The sequence below is a fragment of the Microchirus variegatus genome (assembly GCF_963457635.1).
Source record: "Microchirus variegatus genome assembly, chromosome: 23".
In the NCBI taxonomy this organism is placed as follows: domain Eukaryota; kingdom Metazoa; phylum Chordata; class Actinopteri; order Pleuronectiformes; family Soleidae; genus Microchirus; species Microchirus variegatus.
Genome location: NC_139824.1, coordinates 5012057 through 5037910, shown reverse-complemented (window position 1 = coordinate 5037910; position 25854 = coordinate 5012057). Strand labels below are relative to the sequence as shown.

General features: G+C 40.6%; 1 protein-coding gene across 1 annotated transcript in view; it reads left to right on the top strand.

Annotated features, from left to right (window-relative positions):
• Positions 1–3082: 3082 nt before the first annotated feature.
• LOC310943484 (protein Dok-7-like) overlaps positions 3083–25854 on the top strand; it is a 34832-nt gene continuing 12060 nt past the window's right edge. The window contains exons 1-8 of the mRNA XM_083909070.1: positions 3083–3165; positions 3280–3325; positions 4346–4425; positions 7442–7592; positions 8989–9189; positions 17265–17384; positions 21931–22038; positions 23424–24322. Coding sequence (XP_083765196.1) covers positions 3112–3165; positions 3280–3325; positions 4346–4425; positions 7442–7592; positions 8989–9189; positions 17265–17384; positions 21931–22038; positions 23424–24322 — 1659 coding nt within the window. The 5' untranslated portion in view covers positions 3083–3111. The remainder of the gene's footprint in view (positions 3166–3279; positions 3326–4345; positions 4426–7441; positions 7593–8988; positions 9190–17264; positions 17385–21930; positions 22039–23423; positions 24323–25854) is intronic.

Here is a 25854-nt window from a genome sequence, read left to right as displayed (position 1 = left end):
TTAGACAGATGATAGATATACTATATGATTGTCTTGTAAAAGATCACAGAATTGTTGTTATGATGTTATTGGTATCGTGGACCATGTATTGTGGATTGTATCGTGAGTTGTTTGTGTGGTCTTGAGTGTGATATTTTACTGAATATGTCATTGGGTCATTTTCTCTCACACAGAAAACATTCCAAGTGATGAGGATGCTTTTAGGTTTGGTTCCTCGTTTGATTTTTATTTTTAGCTTTCTTATGAAAGCTCCTTGCATGAGTATTGTTTGCAGTGCTGATGGGTGCGTTTCCATTTCTTTTCTCATACTCGACCTCTGCTCGTCTCTTAGGTTGTCTCTGTCTGATTTTTAAAGCAGCCTCTTCTTTCTCAGGTAAAGACAGAGAAAGATGGAGAGGAGAGGAAAGAGGACGAGGGGGGTTCAAAATATCCAGCAGAAGAACAACATCCTCCAACCCCATCCATTCCTCTATTTCCCCTCCTCCTCCTCCTCCTCCTCCTCCTCCACCATCACGACCTCCTCTACGCTCACGGCGAAAATCCAAGTCACCTACGTCCCGCTTCACCCCAAAACGAGCTTTGGATTTAGATAACATCGGGACCAACACTGACCCGGAAGACACCAGGCAACACCGCAGAGGCTCCCAGAACTCAGATCTGGAGAGGAAGTGGGAGGGAGTGGCCTTGGAGCTGCGCAACCATGGCAGCAGGATGAGGTCGGCAGTGTATCAAACTTCAGACTTGCCCTCCATGGTCAAAGCCAAGAGACAGTTGGAGCAGGGTGAGGGCAAACGGCAGACAGACCGTAGTAAATTAAAAGCAACATTTGTTTGAGGAGGCATCATGAGACTGTCTTGCTGATGATGCCTCTGAGTCTGAACACACTGAGGGTTTCTGCAGCAGCTGAAACACTGTCCTGGTAAAGAGCTGAGGCAAAGAGCTCCATGTCAACAACTGTGCAGCTGCTCCCGGATTCCGTACTGAGGGCTTCTAACGACACACTGTGATTAATCATCACACGCTATGTCCCAAATCCATACCGCGGACTCATTCTTGGTTTGTACTGTGCGGCGGAATGTTACCGCAACTTCATTGTACTGTACTTGCCTGAAAGCTCCAGATGCCACATGACTCAGTGTGTTTCCACCAACACGGTGGCAGGAAAGGCTCCTCAGAAATAAACATCTCAAATGTCAGTTTGAGGTTGTCAGAGTTCACTGCACACTTTATATTTGCTAATGCATGGCACAACCTGACAGACTGAATATCTGACCCTTATAATGACTGTAGGGTGACTTTTTTTATGTGTACAACAGCAGGAGCTGATATAATTCCAGACCTGCAGTATCCTGACATCCTGAAGTTTATTAGAAGGCTTCCCTCCAGAGAACCTTTACACATTGCAATAAACGCATATATAAGAAATAAGGCATTAAAGTCAGTTTGTGTTGGATTCTGTAGCTGATGATCACTATAAAGGCGGAATGTGTTGCCTGTGGATTCCCATCACTCCGTCTTCTAAGCTCACATTGAGCAGTGAACCAACTCTGCCGTCTCTCGGGATCTTTGGTAATCTGTTAAAAAACAGTGTTTGAACAGTGCAGCAACATAGTGCAACATTGTCTGAGTGAAATCCTTGATTTTTTGGATGATTTAAATGCACTTTAAATGCACATAGATGTCTGTTTGCAATAGATGTCACCAATTCTTACTCACTGGAAGTTCACATGTCAAAACTTATTCGATTGTCTAGCACCTGTGATGGAATAGTTGAACACAAATTGATTGGCTGCTGCTCCCTCCGCCTCTCAGAAAGTTTTCAACCTCTGCTGCATACAAAGTGATGTAGCAGACTCACTGTGCAGTTTGGCAATGCTTGACGCTGCCCCATTCAAAGTGAATGAACAGTGTACGTGTGAGTCTGCCATGAATGAGTCCAGGCTTGGTCAAGGCACCAGACAAGAAGATTTACTGTATATTACACTGCAGCTATTTGCTGAGTCCACAGTGAGTCAGTGCTGAGAACAAACCGCAGCGCTGCTGCATCTACAGGATTTGCTCTGTGGACATATGGGCAGGAGAATAATGTTGTTATATAGCAGAGTCGTTATTTTCGAATGGTGATCTTTCACAGTTTTTACTGCTGTTGTCTTATAATTGGGAGTGTATTTGAGACAGCCTTTACAGATTAAACTGGATATGAAGCTGAGGCTCCACTGATGAGCATTGAAGCTATGCGAATCCCTGTCTAACACCCAGCTGAGAGCCAGTCTCATAAGTTAAGTGAAGGGTATGTGGTTTTTAATTGAATTGGCTCTGTTGCTGACAATATGTAGGAGTTTGACGCCTGATGACAACTGTACTAACTTGACAGGGCCTCAGAGGAGGGAGACGGCTGTCTTTGCCTGCCTCGGTGGTCCGATTGTTGGGGAGAGAGTGAAGTCTGCCGCCATGACCTCAGCTGTAAAAGGATATTTTGAAAAGTGAACCCACCCCCCCCCCCCCCTCTTTTACACACGCACACACACTGATAGAGATTTGCACATAGCTATTCTTCTTAGGACTCTGCACTGATATCCATTCATTTGGACAGCCTAACTAAACGATAATGCCTTAACTAAAGCCAGAAATCAGGTTCTGCTTTGTTAGGACCAGGCTTTTGTCCCCATGAGGACTACTGGGCCTGCAAAGGTCTGTGTTTACACTAGAGAGAGTCCTACAGATGGTATAAGACCAGTTCATGCACACACAGCACTATTATTGTTATAACTTAAGTGTTATCCCTAAACTTAACCATAACCAGTTAAAGTCTGATCCTGTTCCTCAGACATGAGGTTATGCCTCATTAGAACCAGGTTTTAGTCTCCATGAGAACTACTGGTCCTAACAAAGGCAGCGTTTATACCAGGAAAGTTCTTAAAGAAGGAACAGTTACAAGTAAGTACACACACACTGTCTCTCTCTCTCACACACACACACACTCTCTCTCTCTCTCTCTCTCTCTCTCTCTCTCTCTCTCTCTCTCTCGCTCTCTCTCTGTCTCTCTCTCACTCACACACACACACACACACACACACACACACACACGCTTGCTCGGAACCATGACAGAAGATGACGGATACAGTTGTCGCGGAGGGACAAGTCAAGTTCAGAGATGGAAAAAAGGTTAATTCCGTCAAACTTTGCTCTCATTGAAAACTTTAAAACGCGTGTCCGAGTTTCCACAGACAGGAGCAGAGTCAGTCACTCATTGTGTCTCTACTTTTAACTTGTCCACAGTGGAAGAGTCGCTGGGTCGTGCTTTGGAAGCCCTCTCCGGTTGCAGGTATGTGACAAAACCGCTCCTATTTATAATCACCTCTTATTATGTGTGTGTGTCCCAGCATTATCAGTAATCGATTCACTTTAATCATTCATCGGTGTTCATCTTCACGTGCTTAAACTGATCGCAACACCCTTGTGAGCCACGGGAGCGCACGCACCATAGCGCCGTGCCACCGGGCAGCGCGTGGACAGTGCGCACTACACGAGCTGGACGCGTTCAGTCGAATTGTGAAATGATCCAAGTGTCCAAAATCACCTCTAACAGTGAAGTTACCCATTCCGTGGCCTTCATTTTAACAGTCTGTGTGTTAAATCCTGAGGGTTTTTAGTGCCACTCTGATTGAAGGTTAATTATTTGAAAGCCTTCCAGCCACGAAGATAAGCAGTGACATGGACATGATGTAGAGTTTGCTCTTTGTAAAGTGTTTGGCAGAATAAAAAAAAGGCGCGTGTCTTAAAATCTGAATAGATTTTCAGTTGAGACGCTGTGAGGACTGACTGCAGTATATAACATATGGATCATGATGCTGCTGTGTTCTTGGAAGTAACTGAAAAGACTCTGGGAATAATGTGATACTCTAATCTACTGTGTCTGTGTGTGTGTGTGTGTGTGTGTGTGTGTGTATTCTTACAGGAACACATTGTAGTCTTTATGAGGCAAGCCATCTTTCTGATTCCATTTAGATTTTAAGATTAAAACAAGAATTGTGGTTTGCATAGGCTGTCCGAATAAATGGAAGTCAATGTAGTTTCCTAACAAAAATAGCTGTGCATTAACTCTGTGTGTGTGTGTGTGTGTGTGTGTGTGTGTGTGTGTGACTTGACTTTCACCATCAGCTGTGCCAGTGGATCATTGTTTTCAGTATATTATGACAGCTGAGCCACGAACACAGTCTCAGCGCACTGCGGGATTACAAAAGTGACACTCTTGTTTTTTCACATTCCCCCATTAATCACAAAATAGACCTTCAAGCCTGTCAGTTTTTACAGCTCATTGCTGACTGTCCCTTGTCTGCCTCAGACTGTCTGTCTCTGCTGGTATATAAGGAGAAGAAGGGGAAGGAGAAAGGCCGCAAGGAGAGGCTCAATATAACACTGGAGGTACGTTCACCAAAGGCCCGCTGCTAATGATCATAGGTGCAGCCCCTGGTGGCAGGTTTATTTCATCCCTGTAGTGGTAGTTTCATCTCATTCTATACCTCGGGCTTTATATACTGTGGTCATGATCATACAGTTGGGCCCCAAGAACAACCCATTGGTCCAAAGCTAAAAAAAAAAAGGGGGAATAACCTGCACACTTGCTCCATGACAGAATACACTTTATTTTAGTTCAACACTTCAATCCAGTGTGGATTGAAATTCTTTAACTGCTTATATTGTACATTCCAACTGTGTTATATATAGTAATTTAAATACTACCTCACCACTTACTACTTCTATTGTTCCAGCTGTTGTTTATACTGTACATGTAAGGCTTATATAGTCAGTAAAATCCCAGCTCACTTATTTTTAATTAAATTAAAGGTTTTATAATGAGTTATTAAGCTGTTGTATACTGTATTTTGGTATTTCATTCTATTTTTTTTTTTTGCATTGTTATTGTATATAATTCTAATTCTTCAAAGTTCCTTTGGTCAAAATGATTTTACACCTTATCTGGACTCATATGTGACCAGACCCGGCTGCAGAAAAACATTTAAGGGGGGGCATAACATTTTTTCACGGGGGCAAACTTTTTCAACCTATTTTTTATAGGTTTTTTATAGCCTATTTGAGTTATTTATTTGCTTCAGGGTGAACAATATGGCTCTGTGACCACTCCTACAGTGTGGAGAAATAATTTTGCTCTTACTAAAAAGGGGCAGTTCATCACAAAATCCACAAAAAAAAAATGTGTCGTGCTGTGTACATTTATCAAATAAAGCATGTATTCAAGAAGATAGCACCATACAGCAGCTTCACTACTGGAAAAAGAAGCATGGATGTCAACCTGAACACTGAAGTAAACATTCATACTGGAAGAAGTAGCTACAGCAGCTGGGGAGCACGAGGAGCAGCACAAAGCATGTTTCCCTTCTGCCTACACGTAACCTAAAGTTTGTGAGTGAGTGAGTGTAACTCACCTGCATCATGCAGGTGAGTTACACTCACTCAAACTAGGCTCACCTGAAACCTAGTTTTAAGGATTTTTTTTTGTCAAATGGAGCAAAGAAACCAGACAATATTCACATTTAAGAAGATAACAAATCACAAAGTTTGTATTAATTGTTAAAAAAAAAACCTCTCTAAAGATTAATCCATTGTTGCAGCCCTACTGGTTACCTGGTTACTACTGGCTAAATGTTTCACGAATATTACATGATAAGCAGTTACACAAGTATGCTGGTTATTTGTAGCGCTGCTCTTTTCCTTTAATAAACACACCGCTCCAGTTCCACTGTAGGCACGCTAAACGACACAAGGAGCTAACGGCGCTAACTGGTGAACAGTGCATGGACTTCGGTGCCACGGCACGAAAAACTAATTTTAACAATCGGGAGGCACGTAAACGGGCATTGCCCTGTAGCTAAAATAACGGACAATGCTGCGAGCGAAACGAAGACTTGTGGCACCCCCTGATGAATGTTTACGCCAGGTATACTCTTTACTTCAGTGCTTCGGTGAATGGCGCCGCTAGTAACTAGCGACCATAAACGTCAAGTGCTAACAGCGTACCATCTCATCGGTGACCCGCCCCCACCACCTGTGATTGGCCAGCATGTTGCTTTCGTTCGTTGGTTGGATTGGTTGAGTTGTATGATCGATAAACCAAGATAGAAATAATAGAGAGCTGGCCACTCCGATGTAAAAAACAAAACCCAAATAAAATAAACAGCTCCCAGCCATGCCGCCGGGACTGTATGTGACTAATGGTCAGCTACCACTTTAAATTTTTAAACATCATATAATTATTGTTTTGATATCTATGGTAAATAGATATATGAGTGGAAACCATTCCATCCGTGCTGGATTTAAATGTTGTCTTAAAATAAAGTTTACTGTGGTATGATGTAAAAGTACTGGCAGTGCTGGCACCTTCAAAGAAAAGAGGTGATGAGCGTATGATATTCTCATGTCAACAACAGAAGTCCAAGGCAAAACATATTTTATTTTATGACTGGCTATTTACAGGAGTCCACAGAGACACAGTGGTTTGAAACCCCTCTACTTGGCCCAATGAAACTAGTTTACTTCAGTTTGAGTCAATGTAGACCATCTTCACCAGGACCCATTTACTTGAGAGAATAAGTTGATAATCCATTGGGATAAAACAAGAAAAAAAATGCAGGATCTGCTCAAATATCTGAAAAAACACATGCCTACATATGATGGGAATGGTAGATGTTCTGTATTTATATGTGCCCACACATAGGATTTTACAGTTTTGTCATGTAACCATTCACACCCATACATTATCTGTATTATGTAGTGCTTTTTCTATCATGACATTCATAGCCATTCACACACTGTCAGCACAGATGCCTGGAGGAGCAATTTAGGGTTAAGGGTCACATCATATTTTGCATTTCTGCATGCATGTTTCACATCAGACTAAAAACAAGGTTCTGTGTCAGTCTAGTGGTCCATAAATACAGTACATACAAGAGCTCATGTTCCATTGTAGATTTCTCACCAGGGGTTTGCCAAATAAAATATGTCTTTCTATTCATTAGGTGGGGGTTGTACATGTGGTCCTTAGTCAATTCAACTTGGACTATCACAGAAATGGGTGGATGACAAAATTTACATCACATGGAATCCTCTGCTGACATGTGGATGCAGAAAGTATAAACTGTTCTTAAGTATCTTGTCCAGGCATGTAGTAATTGATAGAGCAGTCTGGGAATTCAACCCAGTCCATCTGGATTTGATTTGATTACCCTAAACTGTGTAAGACCAAATGAGCCAAACAAGATCTGCTGCAGTCCAACATTCTTTCGACACAGATAGACACAGATACCTTGACATACTTATGTGCCTTTGTATTTTTTGTGGGAGACTACTGTGGTGTCAAATCCACCTGACCTTATTGTCTGACATGATATGTTTCTTGTAAAATTAAATGTTGTTCTTGCAGGGGATCTGTGGTGTGGAGCCAGCGTCAGGATATGATGGTGTGTCCTACACTCTCACCATCCTGTGCTCGGCATACACTCTGGTGCTTGGCTTCAGCAGTCATGAGGCCCTGCTGGCCTGGGATGCCCGTGTCCGCTACAGCCTGGGAGAAGGTCAGTGCTTTGATCTTGCTTGAATTGTAGAAAAAAAAAAAGCATTTGCTCGAGGAATGCGATGAGGAAATGATTCATGTGCTGGTTCACTAAGCTGCAGTTGGACACCACACATCAAAAAGAAGTTTTGTTGTTGGCCAAGTAGAAGCTTCCACAACGTGTCCCTTTACTGAGTCTGGTCTGTTTTTTTGAAATATGAGCAGTTATAAATGTGAAATGGATATATAGACTTTCAGTATTACAGTATATACTTAAAGGTGCCATATGTAAGAATGTGGCCAAAAATGGTTACTACATTCAAATTCAAAATACAGAGGTCTTTTAGGTTCCGTTTTCTGACGTAACTGGCAACCCGTGGTTGCTCGGCAGCTGAGACTCTACTGACTGCAATGATTGGAAGACAGCGGTAGGTGGCGCCACATGTCAAAACATAATTTCAAAACATAAACATGATTTGCAGTCTGCAAAATATATTTTTTAATGCAAATATTTTGGCTGTACTGTTGTTGTTGGTGAGTTCAGTTTGTTATATGAACATTATTCCTGAGTCTCTGTGACATATTAGGAGGATTTTATGGCCAGTTGCTTTAGATTTATTACATAATGCACCCTTAACTGGAAAATTAAGTTTGGAGAGCCAGACATTTTTATGTACAGTCTTCATTTTACATCCTCTGGAACACTAAAGCCTGAACATGATCATATGCATGTTACAGGCCTCATTCAGATTATGTGTTATTATAACACTGACTTGAAGCTGCCTGGCACCCTGACAATTGTTTTATTTGAAAGCATAAATCTGCCCCCAGATTTTGGCTACTAACAAAAGGCTCAACATTTAAAATCGGCACCTGCTCAAATTTATGATATCTTAAGAATTGGTCTGCCACTTTATCTCACGGTTCGACAGCCCAGATAGCTAGAAATGTGTTAACCATCTGTTTGACCGAGGCCTCATTTGTTAAATTAATGTTACTTAACTAAATTCAAAAGAAAGCTTTTTAAACACAGAAATCTCATTTTGAGTTGACCAATGGAGGGAGCTGGGGATTAACACCTTTTGTGCCACAATGTGAAATTGCAAATATGTATATACAGTATATATGAGAGAGACTTTGAGAGGGGATACTGAACAACAGCCATCTACACAAACTGAGAAATGAAAAAATTGCAGCCAGTGGTGCTTCAAGATCTTTTTTATCTGTCACCACAGCCATCAGTCAACCCTGTGCATGTGTATCCATGTGTTTGTGCGATGGCTTATGTTTACATTCCACCTCATTTGTTTTCACGTGCAATCTGATCTATGATACTTTAGGTCGTGATGGCTAAGTATGTGGAAAATGCACACACTCTTCACACTCTTCACTCTCACTCATCATTTCTTCTCCGTCAGTCCATCGGTTCAGTGTCAACGTAGAACCGGGTACCAAAGTGGAAAGCGGCCCCGCCTCCCTCCACCTGTGCAACAACGTGTTGATCCTCACCAGGGGCCTCCCTCCCGTCGTCGTTGGCCACTGGAAGTTGTCGGCGTTGCGTCGATATGGTGCCGTTCCAAATGGCTTTGTGTTCGAGGGAGGGAGTCGCTGTGGATACTGTAAGTAACTGACGCTTGTCGTGTGATGACACACTAACAGCCTGCAGCCATAACGGGCAACACATTAACACTGAAACATGCAGCATAGCACATTTCTGACTTGTTTTTTTTTTCTTCCTGGTGATGTATTGTTCGTTTTTATGATGTTTCTGAACCTATATGACGTAAGACCATACACATTTCTACCAGGATTTAATTGTAATGTCAGTACTTCAGAATTAAATAACTTTTATTGCTGTATTATACTCAGTATACGAAATACCCAATTAACAATCGGGGGGTCCCCATCTCCCATTTGTTGCACAATACTGTTTCACCACCCCAGGTGCCACGCTGCAGTATTGGCTCTTCCCTGTCAGATGTGGGCTTTTTCCACAGCGCCATTTGGAAAGCAAATAATTAAAACATTAAAAATACACAATTAGAAATAAAATAATTGACATTTTGTCTGGTTAAAAAGGATAAGAAAGCATGCAAAGTGTATTATGTATGTAGATCATATATGTAAAACTGAAATTACATTATATTATATCTTTAGGAAAAAAACATGCTTTCCAATTAACATGTTTAGACCCCCCTAAAAGTTTGCATTTGAGGCTTTCAGCGGGTCTTGAATGTTAATCAGGGGGGTCTAACCCCCCCAGACCCCCCTGTATTTCGCACAGTGATTATACTATTCATCATCAGCAACAGATTACATTAGGCATAAACAGGCTGATAAATGCAATCCAAAATGCTGGATTCAGAATTTTCTTTCCATGAGCAGCTAGATTGTGGTTGCTTGTATCCTGAATTAATTGTAGTAGGCTTATGTAAGTATACATACGTATAAGTATATCCCTAATAAAATGTTAAACTAGAGATTGCTTTTGTCAGGGTCTTCGGTGGATGTGAAATTGTAGACCTTCACCCATTCTTTTTTAGCACATTAAGGACTTTGTGTGCACCATGTGGGCTGAAGTGGAAGGTCACACCTAACCACAGAAACAGCAGCTGAGATGTCCCTCTTACTGCTAGGACATTTCAGTTGCTGTTCGAGTCGCTACGATTTCCAAGTTGAGAGAAACACTGTATATTTATTATGATAATAATGATATTATGTCACAGAGGAATAATTTTCATATAACAAACTGAACTCACCATCAATAGAAGTACAGCCAAAATATTTGCATTAAAAAAAATATTGCAAATGCAAATCATGTTTTGAAATCATGTTTTGGAATGTGGCGCCACCTACCGCCGTCTACCGCCGTCTACCAATCATTGCAGTCAGTAGAGTCTCAGCTGCCGAGCAATAACGGGTTGCCAGTTACGTCAGAAAACGAAACCTAAAAGACCTCGGTATTTTGAATTTCAATGTAGTAACCCTTTTTGGCCACATTCTTACATATGGCACCTTTAAGTTTTATTAAGAATGAGTGAAAATAATGATAATTTAGCTCTTGTGTGAGGGACAAAAAATCTAAATGCAAAACTACACAAATACAGTAAAACAAAATTAATGGTGGAACCCAAAAGACACAAATCAGTTGGTCATACAAGAACACGGAAGACTACTCATAAATATGCTGGTTGCCAAGGCAAAGACACACAAGGAAGTGGCACAGAGGACAACAAGGTTTGAATATTAGAGGCAGACAAATTACACACACCTCCTGGGATCAATCAGGGGATCATGAAAGGTGAGAGGAAACACAAAAAACTAAAATGAAGAAGAAAGTTGACGAGGCAAAGTTACAAGGGAAACATATCTTTATCTTTATATTTACACAAACTGATTTCCTTTTTTTTTTCTTCAGTTTTTATGTGAGATGCTTTGGAACATTTAGAAAAATTAATCTGTGTTCAAGGTTGAGAGGGAAAACATCTGAAACGAAATCTGAAAGGCCCTTATTGTATTATCTCTTCTATAAAATCTTAATTTTAGAGTGACTGTCAAATATGAACATGTGTGTAGCTGATTGCAGTGTAGAATAATGCCAAGTATAAAGTAGTAATTCATGGAAATACTCAAGTATCTGTCAGTTAAAATGACAGATTAATATAATAATCTCCGTTGCTGTTTGTACAGTAAGTTTCCATAACTTTCAATGTCTGTATGCCATGCCCACCAAAGAATGCTCTCTCACTATCTGTATGTACTTTTGTTATCTCTATAGAACCCTTTCTGTCATAAACCCTGACCTTGTCAGGACCAGCAGTCCTCCTGGAGACTAAAACCTGGTTCTAATGAGGCAGAACGTAACTGGTCAGGTATTGGTCAGGTATTAACTAGTTATGTTAAGGTTAGGGATAATGTTTAGGACAGGGGTGTCCAAACAAACGAGGGCCAGGTTTGATAATGTGAAGATTCCTGGGGGCCAATGGTCCCTTCAGACCTTATTTAACTGTAAATGTTACAAACAAATGCACTGTTTTATGATGATTTTATTTTTTATTGTCACAATTAAACCATGCAGGAGTGAACACATAAAAACATTCTGCCTTTCTTTCACATCTGTAGTCAGGTAATAAGATGCTATAATATAAATGTGGAGGATAAAGCGGAAGAAGATGAGTGAGTGAGTGAATGCATTTATCTATGTATCAATGTCTTATCAATTGAGCTAATGTGGACGACATGTGATGACTGGGGGTGATTTTCTGTCCCAGTCCGTCTCTGGTCATAAATAATGCATTATAAAAACTGAATCTGCGGGCTGTACAATATCTGACCAAGGTCTGTGATTGACCTGCGGGGCGGACTTTGGACATGCCTGGTTTAGGCGATCCGAATGTAAGTCACTCCATTCTTAGAAGAAGAATAGCTGCACAAACTGTGTGTGTGTGTGTGTGGTTATCGTGGTGTAGGCAGCTTATGAATGTCCAGCTGATATAGATAGGAATGTTAAGAATGAGAGGTATGTAATGTTTTGGGGTGGGGAAGTGTGTGTGTGTGGATGTGTGTCTGTTCTCTCTCTCTCTCTCTCGTGGCAGACACAAGTGCAGCAAGATAAGTGTTCACTGGGACACTGTTTTACATTATAGGGTAATGTAATAACTATAAGTCCATGGGAAATATGCTGACACAGTATATTTCCCATGGACTTGGAATCTTGTAAAGAGATAACTTAGAGATGTTCCAGTGTTAAACAGAACGTTTTTCAGTTTTCATCTGCACTTATGGTGTGTGTGTGTCAGCAGCACTCATGGCTCCAACAGGAATAACCATGAGGTCCGGCGGCTCTGGTTTCAATCTTCTTTAGAGCAACATCTATAAATACCAGCCTGCCCTTCACTGGTCACTCAGCCAATCATTAAGTGCCTGCTGGTCACACGGCCAGTCCCGGACTACTCATCTACATATTACCCAGCAGCCCCTGGGGAATCAGAACGAGGCCCTCTTGGCGAGGCTGCAGAAGCAGAGAGTGACAGAAAGGGAGACGTGAGAGTCAAATCATCAAGTGACATTCCTTGCATGAGTGCAAGGTAAAGCCGCGTGTTAGTTTACACTTTAACATGTTTATTTGTATTTGTTGAACACGTGTGACACATGAGAGCACCAAACTTCGTGTTTCACCCACTGATGAATTTCCTTTGGGGTCCGACAAACAGAACTTCTCTGCTTTCAGTTAGATAACAGCTACTTTCAAACATGTGTTCACTTTTTCTCTGTTCCCACTGATTCTCTTTTCTCTCAATATTAAAAGGACAACGCTTATCTCATTTAGCAGAACTTGCTACTGTGTGCTTTCAGATTGTTTTACGTCTGTGCTGAAATGCATTCAAACAAAGGATTTTTTCATATTAGCTTCAATTCATGGATCGTCCAAAACGTTTCTTTTTCCACTTTCTTTTATGAATACAAGCTGCCTAATGTTCAGTGTAGGTGGTACGATTTTTGTCAAGAGTCTGGTTTAAAAGTCGGTGTGTGAAAAGTGACAGGTTGAGCCTGAACAGCATAAAGGTCTGCTCCAAAATAAGAGTCCAGAGTCCTTGGTGGAGCATGTGTTCAACAAAAACCTAAAATATTATTGGCCACGACCACATCCTCACCAATGCATTCAAAATAATGTCCTCAGGTCAGCGTCTTATAGCTTCACTCATAAAATCAAACTGCTTCCTTAAGTTGACTACATGCAAGGCGTTGTGGGTAAACACAACCGTTCAATATTTTAGAAAGGCGTTTGTGCCTTTCGTTTACACACAAAACAAACGCCGATTTCATCTCTGAAAACGATTCTTTCTAAAAACTCCGGCAAAAGTGGAGATTTAAGAAAACTCAGTTTTCGCGTTTGCATGTAAACAGTAAACAGAGAAAAACAGAGTTTTAAGCAATCCACGCTTCAAAAAAATGTGACCTTTTTACATTTGGTTATGATAATTTTTACATGTTTGCATTTGCAAATACAGCTCCTATATTACGTAGAGGAGCAGAGACACATTAGGGGTTGGAGGTCAGCAATTTCAGAACTTCTTCTGTCATGAGCCAGACCGCGTCACCGTCAGCAGCGTTCGAACTTTGAGAATGAGGTTATTTAAGAATTTTAGGATTTCGCAATCATCGTTGCTGTCACTCTGTCACTTGAATTGTTACGCCCATACATCGAGAGGTCAGCGTAGTTATGATGACTCTGGACAGCATATTTATGCAGGTTAATATAAACGGAACCCTTTTTGAAAACGATGATGTGTGCACAAAGTTATTTTGGAAAACAGAGGGAAGAAAATATCCGTTTATAAAAATATTCAGCTAGTGGACGTAGCCTTAGTGACCAAATCAGGAAACAGACAATGAAAATATTAGGTTTTAGCTCAAGTTACTATACTTTCATAGTTAACAGCTGACAATTTAGGGAATTGAATAATACAGTTAACTTTGTTGAAAACACAATAATGTACTGTAAGAATCTGCATTAATATGGAATCCCTATATCTGGCTCCTTCCAAGATAGCAAGAACCTTGGGTGTGATGAGTGATGACCAGTTGACCTTTACAGATCATGTTGCCTCTGTTGTCATGTTGCTTTGCGCTATTCAAGATAAGAAAAATCAGGCCGTTGTCGTATCTAATGCAACAGGCTGCCCAGCACCTAGTACAGGCTGTGAAACCACTACAGATTGTCCAGAATGCTGCAGCGCATCTAGTCTTAAATCAGCCTAAAAGGGCACGTCACCCCTCTGTTCATTGAGGTCCACTGGCTGTCCGTAGCCACCCGCATCAAATTCAAATCACTGATGCTAGCCTACAGAGTGCTCCTTGGGTCTGCTCCCATCTACTTAAATGCTCTAATAAAGGTTTATGTTACCCCTCGACTACTCCGTTCTTCAAAGGATTGTCGTCTGGCGGTCCCAACACCCCTCACAAGACAATCCAGACACTTTTCATGTGTCGTTCCACGCTGGTGGAATGACCTGCGGAGCGCTACCAGAACAGGGGCATCGCTGTCTACCTTCAAAGCTCTTCTGTCCTAACATCCCTGCACAATCTCCTTCTGCACTTGGATCCAATTCTGCGCTCTCACCCTCTATCAGTCCACTGTTCCTATCTAGTGGATTTCTTTCCAAGACATCTTCTATGAAGCTTATTCCTCTTTTGTAAGTCGCTTTGGATAAAAGCATCTGCTAAAATGTAGATGTTAAAATACACACTGGAATTTTCTGTAAAAGCAATGCAGCTACTTTATTGTGGATGTAATATCCATTGTTTTACTGTAAACGACTGTGGTGCTCTGTGCTGCAGCTTCACTGGTGAAGTCAACTCTTCAGACAGAAAGTTAAGTTTCTGCTGAAGATTTAAAAGAAATGCACAGGCACAGTGACATAACAAGCTGTTCAGTATGTATAGTCACACACGCACGCACGCACGCACAGACACACACACACACACACAGAGGACAGCCATGTGTATCAGAGCGATATCAGATCAGCGGCTTCCATCTGACGTGATAATGATGCCTGCGTGGCATGTGATTGATGATGTTTGCTCCGAGCAGAGCCTTTGTCTTCGCTAGACGAAGAGTCTTATCAGGTCCACACATGTTGGGCACTGTAGCACACACACACACACACACACACAAACGCACGCTTAGAAGCAGAGTTATAATAAATGATCCTGTGTAGAGTTTGGATGGCTGTCAGGACATGTGATCTTTTGATAAAAGCAATTTTAAGCTGACACGCGCAGGGTCAGCAGTCTTTCAATGTCCCAGCATGTGCATAAACACGGACGGACACACTCACCTCATGTCGTGCTACCTCACTATGTCGATGCACGTGTGTTTTTTCACAGCTACTTTATGATGCCAGGCATATTCATCCAGAGTCTGTGCAAATTGAGCAACGTTCAAGTGGTATTAAGGTGTGAATAACTCTGAGGTTAAAGTGTCTCTGACCTTTAAGACTGAATGGACCGGCGAACTGTCCAGGGTGTACCCCGCCTATCGCCCAATGTCCGCTGAGATAAGCACAGCATCCCCCGCGACCCTCTGGTGGAGGATAAAGTGGTAGATAATGGATGGATGGATGGATGGTTGTCCACCATGGTGATTCATTGCTTCTGTACATGACAGAAATAATAAGTGCAGAATGTTGCCTTTCAAGAGTCTCCTTAACTTGATGTTAAAGCAGGATGGAAAGGATGGAAGTTGAAGTACGAGGACGGACAAAGGCCAGGTTATTTTATCCCAGTAGATCCTTATGTTATATGTTTTATAATGGTGGAAAGTGTCTTTGTAATTTAGATGTCATGGTCACAGCTGAGTTTATCTCCATTAAAGATGACACTTGACAATGCTGAGCTATGTCAAGCAATGCTAAAATAAAAAGATAAAAAGCAAAGTGGAAATTCACGTCTCACAAGTACTGTTTTCAAGTACACATATTTCTTCAGATCCGTTGTTGTACTTTTAATACTGTTATTTATGCATGCAGTCTACAGTTTAGCACTATGAGTTATACCAGGTCAAATTTGTCAACTGAAAATAATATGGAACACAAAATAGTTAATGAAGTAGTTTAATGTCCATTATATTTAATGTTCGACTCTAACTGAATAATGCAATATACATTTCTAAAAGCAAAAAGCCCTGAAGACAAACTTATATATATATGTAAATAGAGTAAAACTTCATTAATGCAACAGTTCTAGTTTGACAAATAGAATACATCTAATATTCACTGATGTTTGTGAAAACATTAAACCTTTGAAAATTCTATCTTAAAGATTATATATATATATATAAAAAACTAAAATATTGAATGAATAAATAACCACGGCTCTTTTATGTGCTTAAATAAAAGGTGGTTACTTTTCTTCATGCACTGCTTTAATGTTAAAAAAAAAGAAATAAAACCTTTGCTGACTGGTATGAGAATGACTGTGATGTTATTTTAATTCAATAAATCCTTCCTGAATTTTCTGCTCTCCACTTGGATTTGCAGCAGACCTACTTTCATAAGAATGAAGGTGATTTTTTTCCCCCCTCTAAAACTCCTGAATAATGACTTACGTTGCAGATGTCTTCTCAATATCTCCATTCGATGACGTTTTGATGTTTCATGGCTTTTTCTTGCTTGTCTTGCCTTTTCACAGACGCCCACACAGTGTGGGCTCAGTGGCAGAGAGGGTTGTGAATTGAAAGATGTTTTATGTAACCTTTAGAAGAAAAGGTTGCTGCTGACTCAAAAAAACATCCTTGCCTTCGCTGCAGCCTTCACAACATCACTGAACATTGGTTGGCCTTACTTGCTTATGCTTTTCTTTCACATTCGATTTTAAATTTTACTACAGTATCCTTCCCCTGCCACCTAACGCACAACATTTTACTGAACATTACCAATAGTTACTCTGTTACGCATCCATGTGATAAAGTTTTGCCCTATATTTCCCACAACTTCTGAAAACTGTAGTGCTGAACTAAATATGAAATAGTCTGTTACATTCAAACCAGTTTCCGAAGGGAATTCTGCTGCTCTCCTTCAGTCAGGTCTGATAGTTTTGCTTGACGCAGCATTTGGTTCTGCTCAAAAAAATGTATATAAATGTTCTTCTTCATCTTGTTATTAAGTTATTAATCAATCCCTCTATTCTCCAGGGGCTGGTGTTTTCTTGTTGTCCTGTTCAGAGGGAGAGCACATCAGTTTCCTGTTTGACTGCATTGTCAGAGGTGTCGCCCCCAGCAGGACCCCACATGGCGTGCAACCATCTCTGCCAGGTGAACACACTGTAAACACACACTACAAACAGAAGCAGTTGCAAATTCAAGATGCAACGAACAATAACTCACTACGCCATGAAACAACCATTCTTTCATCTTCTTTTAGTTTCATGTATCGAAATCATATGAAGTCACCCACTTGGTGCATGATAAATTGAAAGAAAAGTACAAATAGAAAAACAAGATAGACACTAGTGTGTGTCTCAGTTTAAGTTCATTTGATAGCATTAGCTTGCTAGCGCCCTTCTCTATTGATAAACCCAGACACGGCACAGTATCAACTCATTATCTACCTCCCTGTTTATCTTATTATGTTGTCACTGTTGTATGTAAACTCTCGGCTCGGAAATTTGTAATGCATCAGCTGTGACATTAATGTGTGTGTGTTTGTGCATGTTCGTGTGTGTGCGTGTGTGTGTGCATAAGTGGTGGGTGGTGTCAGACAATATACTCAATACACTAGGCCACAGTATAGTGAAGTAGTGTTCTTTACATAGTATACTAATTTGATATTTTCAATAGATTTTCCGTAAATTGAGTTTATTGTGTGTTTGCTGTCCAATTTACACCAAAATGATACAATTGCTGCTTTTTATGAAGAGAAACAGTAAAATTAATATTGAGCAGAATTTCGTTCACCCCATTGGTCTGACCCTTAACAATATTTAAGATTTCTCATGTGGGGAAAATAATTTCCCAAAACCTGGCCCACCTATATGATATGAGTAACAACCATTTTTGAAAAATACATCCATTGTTGAAACCTAAAGTGATGAGTTTGTGTGTGAGCTGGTGACCTCTGTTAGAAAAGGTTTACTAGCTGTTAAATTAGCATGTTTAGCATTTCGTGTCAGGCGCCATGCTAACGGAAACAGCACCTGCTCAAATTCCCCAGAGTCACCGTGAGGGTTACGGGGTCACGCCTTAGCGCGTGACTCATGTGCTATTGTAACGTATTGCTAATTTCACAGGCATTTCTGAGAGCACAGACATGGAGGTGGATGAGTTTCATGACTGTCAGACAGAGAAAAGTTAGGACAGGGCACATTATATCTCTGAATAGACACATAGACAAACACAGTGGGATTGTTTTGGAAATATGTGTTAAAATCAAAATGGAACAGGATTTAGATGGATGAAATTAGGGATGCATGTTATTATCAGCATGATATCGATATCAGCTAATATTGGCCTTAAAATGTATTATTGGATAATTATTGCAAACACACTCCCCCAATAGAACTAATGATTTAAACAGTAGGCTGCATTGACTCCTAATCTCCTTGACTTCTGTTCTTCTACAACTGTTTTTGAACCTTCTACTTTGGGTGTATCTATTTTACACAATCTGCTGCATAATGCTTATGCAAACCTTTATCTTTTTTTTAATACAGAAGAAACCAAATGATTGCCAATCATTATGAAAAAGTATAATTATATTTGATTGAGGTATTGATTCACTTCTATCATTCAGTATTCTGAATGACACATTCCCCCATAAAAAAAATAAATAAACATCTGCACAGCCAGTTTATTTCAACAATTTAATCCTTGTGTTGTTCAAGTGTGTTTATTATTGTTCTGTTTTCCTCACTGTTTGGTTGGCATATCGCTGTTGTTTTCGGTGCTTTACAGCGTGTACTGTATATTGGCAGGGGAATAGAGAGAAAGCATTAGAATGTGTAGTGCATTGTCTGTGTGTGTCCTTGCGCACCTGCAAACAAAATTACACAAACAGCCACTCATACATAGAGAGCTGCACAAGGCTATTACGCAAATCTCCATCAGTAAAACCGATTATGTTGAAATGTGTGCATGGATTTGTGTGCTTAGAAAGCAAGAATCTACTCAAATAAAAAGTTTCAAGCAGTTATAAACTACAGATGAACTTTTTAGGCATTTAGCTCTTTCCTTGTTCTGCTATATAAACTTAGATTATAATAATCTAACTCCATTAGAGCTCTCTGAATGTATATTGTATATATGTGAGTGAGGGATACAGTGATCATGTGAGCTATGAGGACTTAAAAGAAGAAAAAAGGTAAACTGATGAGTGTAATTTTGAAAGACTGTATTGGACTGATATCAGTCTGGGAAATGGGTTCCCACCTTACCATATTTGAATTATTTAAAAATGTCACTGTTTCCAAATCATGTAAAATTTAGCAACATTCTCTGCTCCCAGACATTGGGTCAATTGAAGCAACTGAACACATACTGACTTTAATGCTTTAGTGGGGATCAAAGTCTGCAAATGTCACTGTTTGTCAGTGTGTGCATTGTAAATGTCCCAGTATCAAACCTTCCATTCAATAAAAATGCAGAGGCAACGTTCACCGAAAGGATGTCCGTTCTGTCCACTGCCACACACACACTGGTTTATTTTAGTGGGAGACCAAAGCCTGTGTACATTGCTGTTTCTCAGCTCATTAACATGCCTGTATCATTGTTTAACAATCATGTAGAGAGGCATTTTAACCATTTTGGTAGCAGTTTAACAACAAACACAGAGCTGGTTTAGCTCCAGAATGAATGAATTCGAGCTGGTTGAGTCATGATTCAACCAATAATAATAATACTAATAATAATAATGTTAATCATAATAATAATAGGCTAATAATAATAATAGGCTAATGCTAGACAAACTTTTCTATTGTTAACAAAACAACAACAAATACAGTCATACAGTCATTATAAAACAACCTCACAGCAGTTTTGTGCAGGGCATGTTATACCATACCCACATTGAGACAGTACTATAGTAATGGAAAACGAGGTGACTGATTCGAGCTGAGTCAGAACTGTATAGTGGAAAAGTGCCATTTCTTTTCTCCTGTACGAGTGAATGATAAACCACTGATAAAGCACACTGGGGAGTTTTATATATTTTATTGAGGAAGCGTTATACCAACTATGCCTCCTGTGCATCATTGAGCCATATTTTAGATATGTTAAAAAATCAGTTTTTAGTCTTTACACCTGTATAATATGTAAAAAGGAGAAACATTTGCTTTATACACACTTTAAACGTTTGCCACATGTATTCTACTATCAGTTACTCTGGCCTACTGTAACCCCACGACATTCAGTGCTGTGAACAGCTATAAATAGTATAGACTAGCAACGTTAGCAAATGTTAGCTGACACCTTACATAGCATAGTGAAGAAACTTGGCTTCTGCATTAGCTGTGCTGCAATCCAGAGGCAGAAATCCAAGGATTAGGTTGTTGACACCAGTACACACAAACACCCTGACCCACTTCGATGTGCACACACTGGCAAAAACTTGTGCTCAAGGCAATGTTTCTTACCTCACACCCACCTTTAAAGTTTGTCTATATAGCAAAACGTTAAGTGTGTAATTGACAGGATTTTACAGAAAAGGTGCCTTTGGGAGATGCTAAATTTACAAGGCCTCAGTCACACATGAGGTGACACAGACGTCTTAAAGAGGTGGTTCACAGTGGCATGTATAACCTCACTTTCACATTTAGTACTAAGGTATAAAATAGCCACCAGGCTATATGTGCTTATTTCCCTTTTAAGGACTAAAAGGTTTTCTCGTGTAACATTTGGATTCTCACACCCGGTGTTTTGATGAATAAAAGACGCCAGAGACTGTAGGCAGTCTCCATTTCATTTCTGAGAGCAAGTGCATAAAACAAACATAAACCACCACTCAGACACAAGCGGAGCCCCAAAAATATGACAAGAAAACATCATAAATATACGCTATATGGCCACAACTGTTAAGTATTGAATTCTTAGGGTGTTTCAAACAGGCTTTGGGCTCTAAGCCCCTTATCAAGATTCAGCATACCAAGATATTTTGGACAATGTTATGCTTCCAACTTATAAGACCCTTTTCTATTCCAACATGATGTGCACAAAGCAAGGATTATAAAGACATAGTTCGATGAGTTTGTTGTGAAAGAACTTGACTGGCCTGCACAGAGCCCTGACCTCAGCCCCATCGAGCACCTTTGGGATGAAATGGAACAGAGATTGCGAGTCAGACCTTCTCAGTGTCTGACCTCATAAATGCTTCTACAGAACGAATGGACACACATTCCCATAGAAACACTTCAAAATCTTGAGTAATATCTTCCAAGAAGTGTGGAAGCTGTTATAGCTCCATATAACTCCATATTAAAGTCCTGTATAATGTATGAATATGATTATGTTTCTGAAATGGTCAGGCGTCTGAATAATTTTAGCTACTGTGATGATAAATCATGTGATGTTGAATTCATGGGTACAACATATAAAAATGTCTGATATTGCACCCATGCACAAGGCAAAGCATTATGTGAAAAGATGATAGACACAGGCTAATACGGTTTATCCTCCACCGGAGGGTCGCGGGGGTGCTGTGCCTATCTCAGCTTTAGTGTTAAATTTAATATATAATGCAATAATCTAGCTAATGTTTTACTATTAAAGTAAATAATTGTGGTTTAATATAGGGAAATAAAAGCATGTAACCTGCCGTACTGTCTGTAAGATCCTGACACTCATATGACACTGTGTGTGTTTACTGCAGATCTCAGTGCAGACCCGGCTTCAGCAGAGGAACGACTCAACCAGGAGGCGTCAGCGTTGGAGAAAAGACTCAGCATGTTGTCTCAGTGCAGCCTCGCGAGCAGCACAGGTACATTATTTTATGCACCTCAGGGTTTATATACACGCATAATCAACGTAACACATGAGAATTCTGTAATGAATGGGTGCCAGCCACACCATGACTTATTATTTGTTTGGCCCCTGAGATGTTGATGATGTATATGATATAAGTTATGGATATCTTACTCATCATTGCTCTGAAGATGCTCGAGCCTGCTGGCATTATTTTTTCAAAGCACAACATAAATTTCCATTGCTATGTGGATGACACGCTGCTCTATTTATCTCTGTAGGTGGAGGAAACAAATCAGGTTGATAAACTTCACAAATGCCTCAGAGAATTTAAGACCTGCATAAACTGTAACTTCTTACCCTATAGTCACTTTAAATGGAATTACATTGGCCTCCATTTAGATCGTAAGAAACCTTGGAGTATCTCTTAACACCCATTGATGCCAGATGACATGTTTAGTTTAGTTTAGTTTTATGGCATAAAATACAGAGGGGGTGGGTGGAGGGGGAATAATATTAATATTAGGAAGAAGCATTAGGCTTATACAATGGACCTCACCAAAAAAAGACTAAACTAACACAAATAAGGAAATTAACCTCTTCTTCCCTGTTTTTGGAGTCACTGCTCGAAAATGACATGTCCAAACTAAATAGAGTAAATCCCTGCAGTTACAAGCTCTATGTGGATTACATTAAAGATAACACTTGTGAGATTCCACCAGTGGTGTAAATGCAGATGGAACACAGCATAAACAACACCAAGTGCTTAAACTTGCCCCTCAACTTAATTTTTCTGAGAATCGGGACTACACTTGCACTTGTGGGAGCGCACATTTTTGAGATTGAGGGTTAAGATTGAGGGTTAAGCAAGGAATTGGAATTCACCCAGTTACGGAAGTTACTAAATGATAAAGGTGAAGAAATGTATCTTTCTACAATGTTGTTATGTTTTTGGCTTCACTGTTAAAAGTACTTAGAGATAATGCATCTTATGATTTGGCATTTTACAAAAACAATATATTTGATTTAATTTGACTTTTCACACAAAGGCTTCGTCAGTGGGTTTTGGCCATTATTACAGTATGTGAGAATATAAGACATATGTGTGTCGCACAGTGAACTCTGGCCTGCAGCCTTTCTTTAAAGCCAAAAGCTCATTTTTGTCCTTGCTGCATAAAAATGACTGCAGTTGACCTGAACTTTTGCAAATGAGAACACTTAATTGAAAATTGATTTATGGCATCATAAAAATTTGTACCGAGCCAAATAAAAGACATGATTTATTTCCCACTGATTACATGATGTGTGTAAAGCAGGTGTAAAAAAATGTATGTATCTCACTTATAACAATAAAAAAGCATCACATCTTCAGAATCTGATGACCTTCTCTTCCTTCTTTAGGCTCAACTTACAGCTCCACCACATCTGCTGCCGGGGACGACCGCAGCAGCATCTCCAGCTCCTCCTCCAGCCAATCTGATGCAAGCTATGGAAAAAGACTTCCATTTTGGGCCGAACCATTAGCTAGACTGCACCTGTCCAGCGAGACTGTGTCCAGCTCCTCCACAGTGAAGGCTTTGACCACTTCGGATGATAGACTTTACGGTGCCATGATGGCAGGAGCTGGGACTCGTCCGTCCTCTGCTCAGCTCCATTCTCGTGGTCTCCATGACAGTGGGCGACAGAGCTCATTAGACTCTGGGATTGGCATAGCAACGGGCAGTCAGTCGTCTTACTCTGGAAGCTGCTCCTCATGTACAGGGAGCCTGGATGCAGCCAGTCAGGGAGGAGGGGAGGAGGTTGACCCTGCAGCTACCTGCCCACCCGCCCCTCGTCCTGCTTCACCTCCAGCCTCACCTCTTTCTCCTCCTGCATCTCCGTTTCAGTCCACACTTACCCCAGAACACATTGCTGCTAACTGCTGCACCTCGTCTCGCTCTAATGCCTCCAGATCAAGCTCACGTGCATCTGTTCGGCATAGCGATGATTACCAGATCCCCAACCTGCTCAGGGCGTGGTATGACACGCCCAGGAGTCTCCTACAGACTCTGTCCCTGAAAGAAAACTCAGCCCAGGGAGCCACACCTGAGCCGAGGAAGGACAGCAGGAGCAGTGGAGATGAAGGTGGTGGTCAGGGATTGAGCAGCAGCAGCAGCTGCAGGGCAGGTGTTAGGGCTCAGCCTCAGGACATGTTGCAGCAATCAAAGCCCAGGGCCAGCGAGAAAGCGCCCTCTGTGGACAGCGAAGGAAGGTCTACACCCAGATCCCTGTCAGCACACCCGCTTTGTGAGGAAGCACAGGTATTTAAACTATTCAACCAGTCACCAAGCAGCATGTAGCACATTAAAGGAAGCATCACTGGATATATAATGTTTTCTTTTTAGCCTTCTGTGAAACTAAAAATATATTTTTAACTCAGTGTTGTTTAATGATAAGAGGAAATATCTGTCTATGAACATTTGAAGTTGCTTCTCGCTACATTCTTAAAGAGAAGGAGAGAAAAAGAAAAAAAAAAATATATATATATATATATATTTCTGATTCTAATCATTTTGATGAGATTTGGTTAAATAGTTAAATGATATAAATCAATAAAATGTAAACATATTTTCCTCATTAGTTATTATTCATTAACTCTTAATATTTTCCTTGGAGTTCAGCACTGTAGTGAAATGAAACAAAGTCTTTATATATAAGTCGTTATATATCAATAAAAATTCACCTCTGTTCACTATATAGAGGGTGCAGGTCAGTATTAGAGCTTCTTTTTGAATATTTCCTGATTGTTTTGCTGCATATAACAAAGAACTCATTACAATGTTTTACAATAATTGCCACATCCGCGCTCTCGGGTTTGTAAACTGCTCGACCAATACAAACCACACGCCGGTTTGTGTCATCTGAACCGCCACCGAGCTGCCCGGAGCGTGTAGCGGCGTCCTGTACAACCATCACCGCTGTTGTCCCCACGCCGGGGAGCCGAGTGTGCTCTTACCGGCGGTTCAGATGACACCGGTAAGAGCACCTGGTGCTCCGTGCCAGGCAAACAGTCCCGAATCCGAGAACACGGACCTCCAAAACCGAGGGAACAGTTCAAAACAGAACTCGACAGTTCAAAATATAAGAAGGAGTAGCCAATTCTGCATCCGTTTTGAAATTCCTCTCAGCTTTCAACTCTCTCCACCATTCAAAAGCCTGTCCTATATAGACCCTTGCTTTGCCGCAAACTTTGTCTTGGCGTTTTTTGACATTCATACCGAGGTCTTTTAGGTTCCGTTTTCTCTGCCATTGTAGCTCAGACGTACCTGGCAACCAGTGTTTGCTCGGCAGCTGAGACTGCAATGATCGGTAGATTAATAATAACAAGACATTTGAGAACATCAACAGGGAAACAGAGATTAACATTTTTCAACATTCTTTGACATTTTATGGCCTAATTAATCAAGAATTTTAATAATTATATATCATATTATAATTGACAGATTAATTGATTATCTCAATAATTAGTTAGTTGCAATGACTGGTCATTATTTGAAATCTAATTTTCAGTGTCATGTTTTCAGAATCGCTGTGTGGGGCTGAGGCTCCTCTTTGCCAACACAGCATGTTTCCTCATACTCTTCCATATGGTGCAGTTTTGTCTCAGGCTTATGTGACCTTGAACGTCTTTGGTTTAAAAACCACAGGGCGTGGAAACGTGACGGGAGGTCTCGTCTCACAGAAACACTTGCTCTGGTCCACGTCCACCAGTGAAAACAACAAAAAAAGGGAGAGCTGTGTAGGTTTCCATCACAAACCTGTTCAGAGCCATTGTTGCTTTCCTTTGATACTT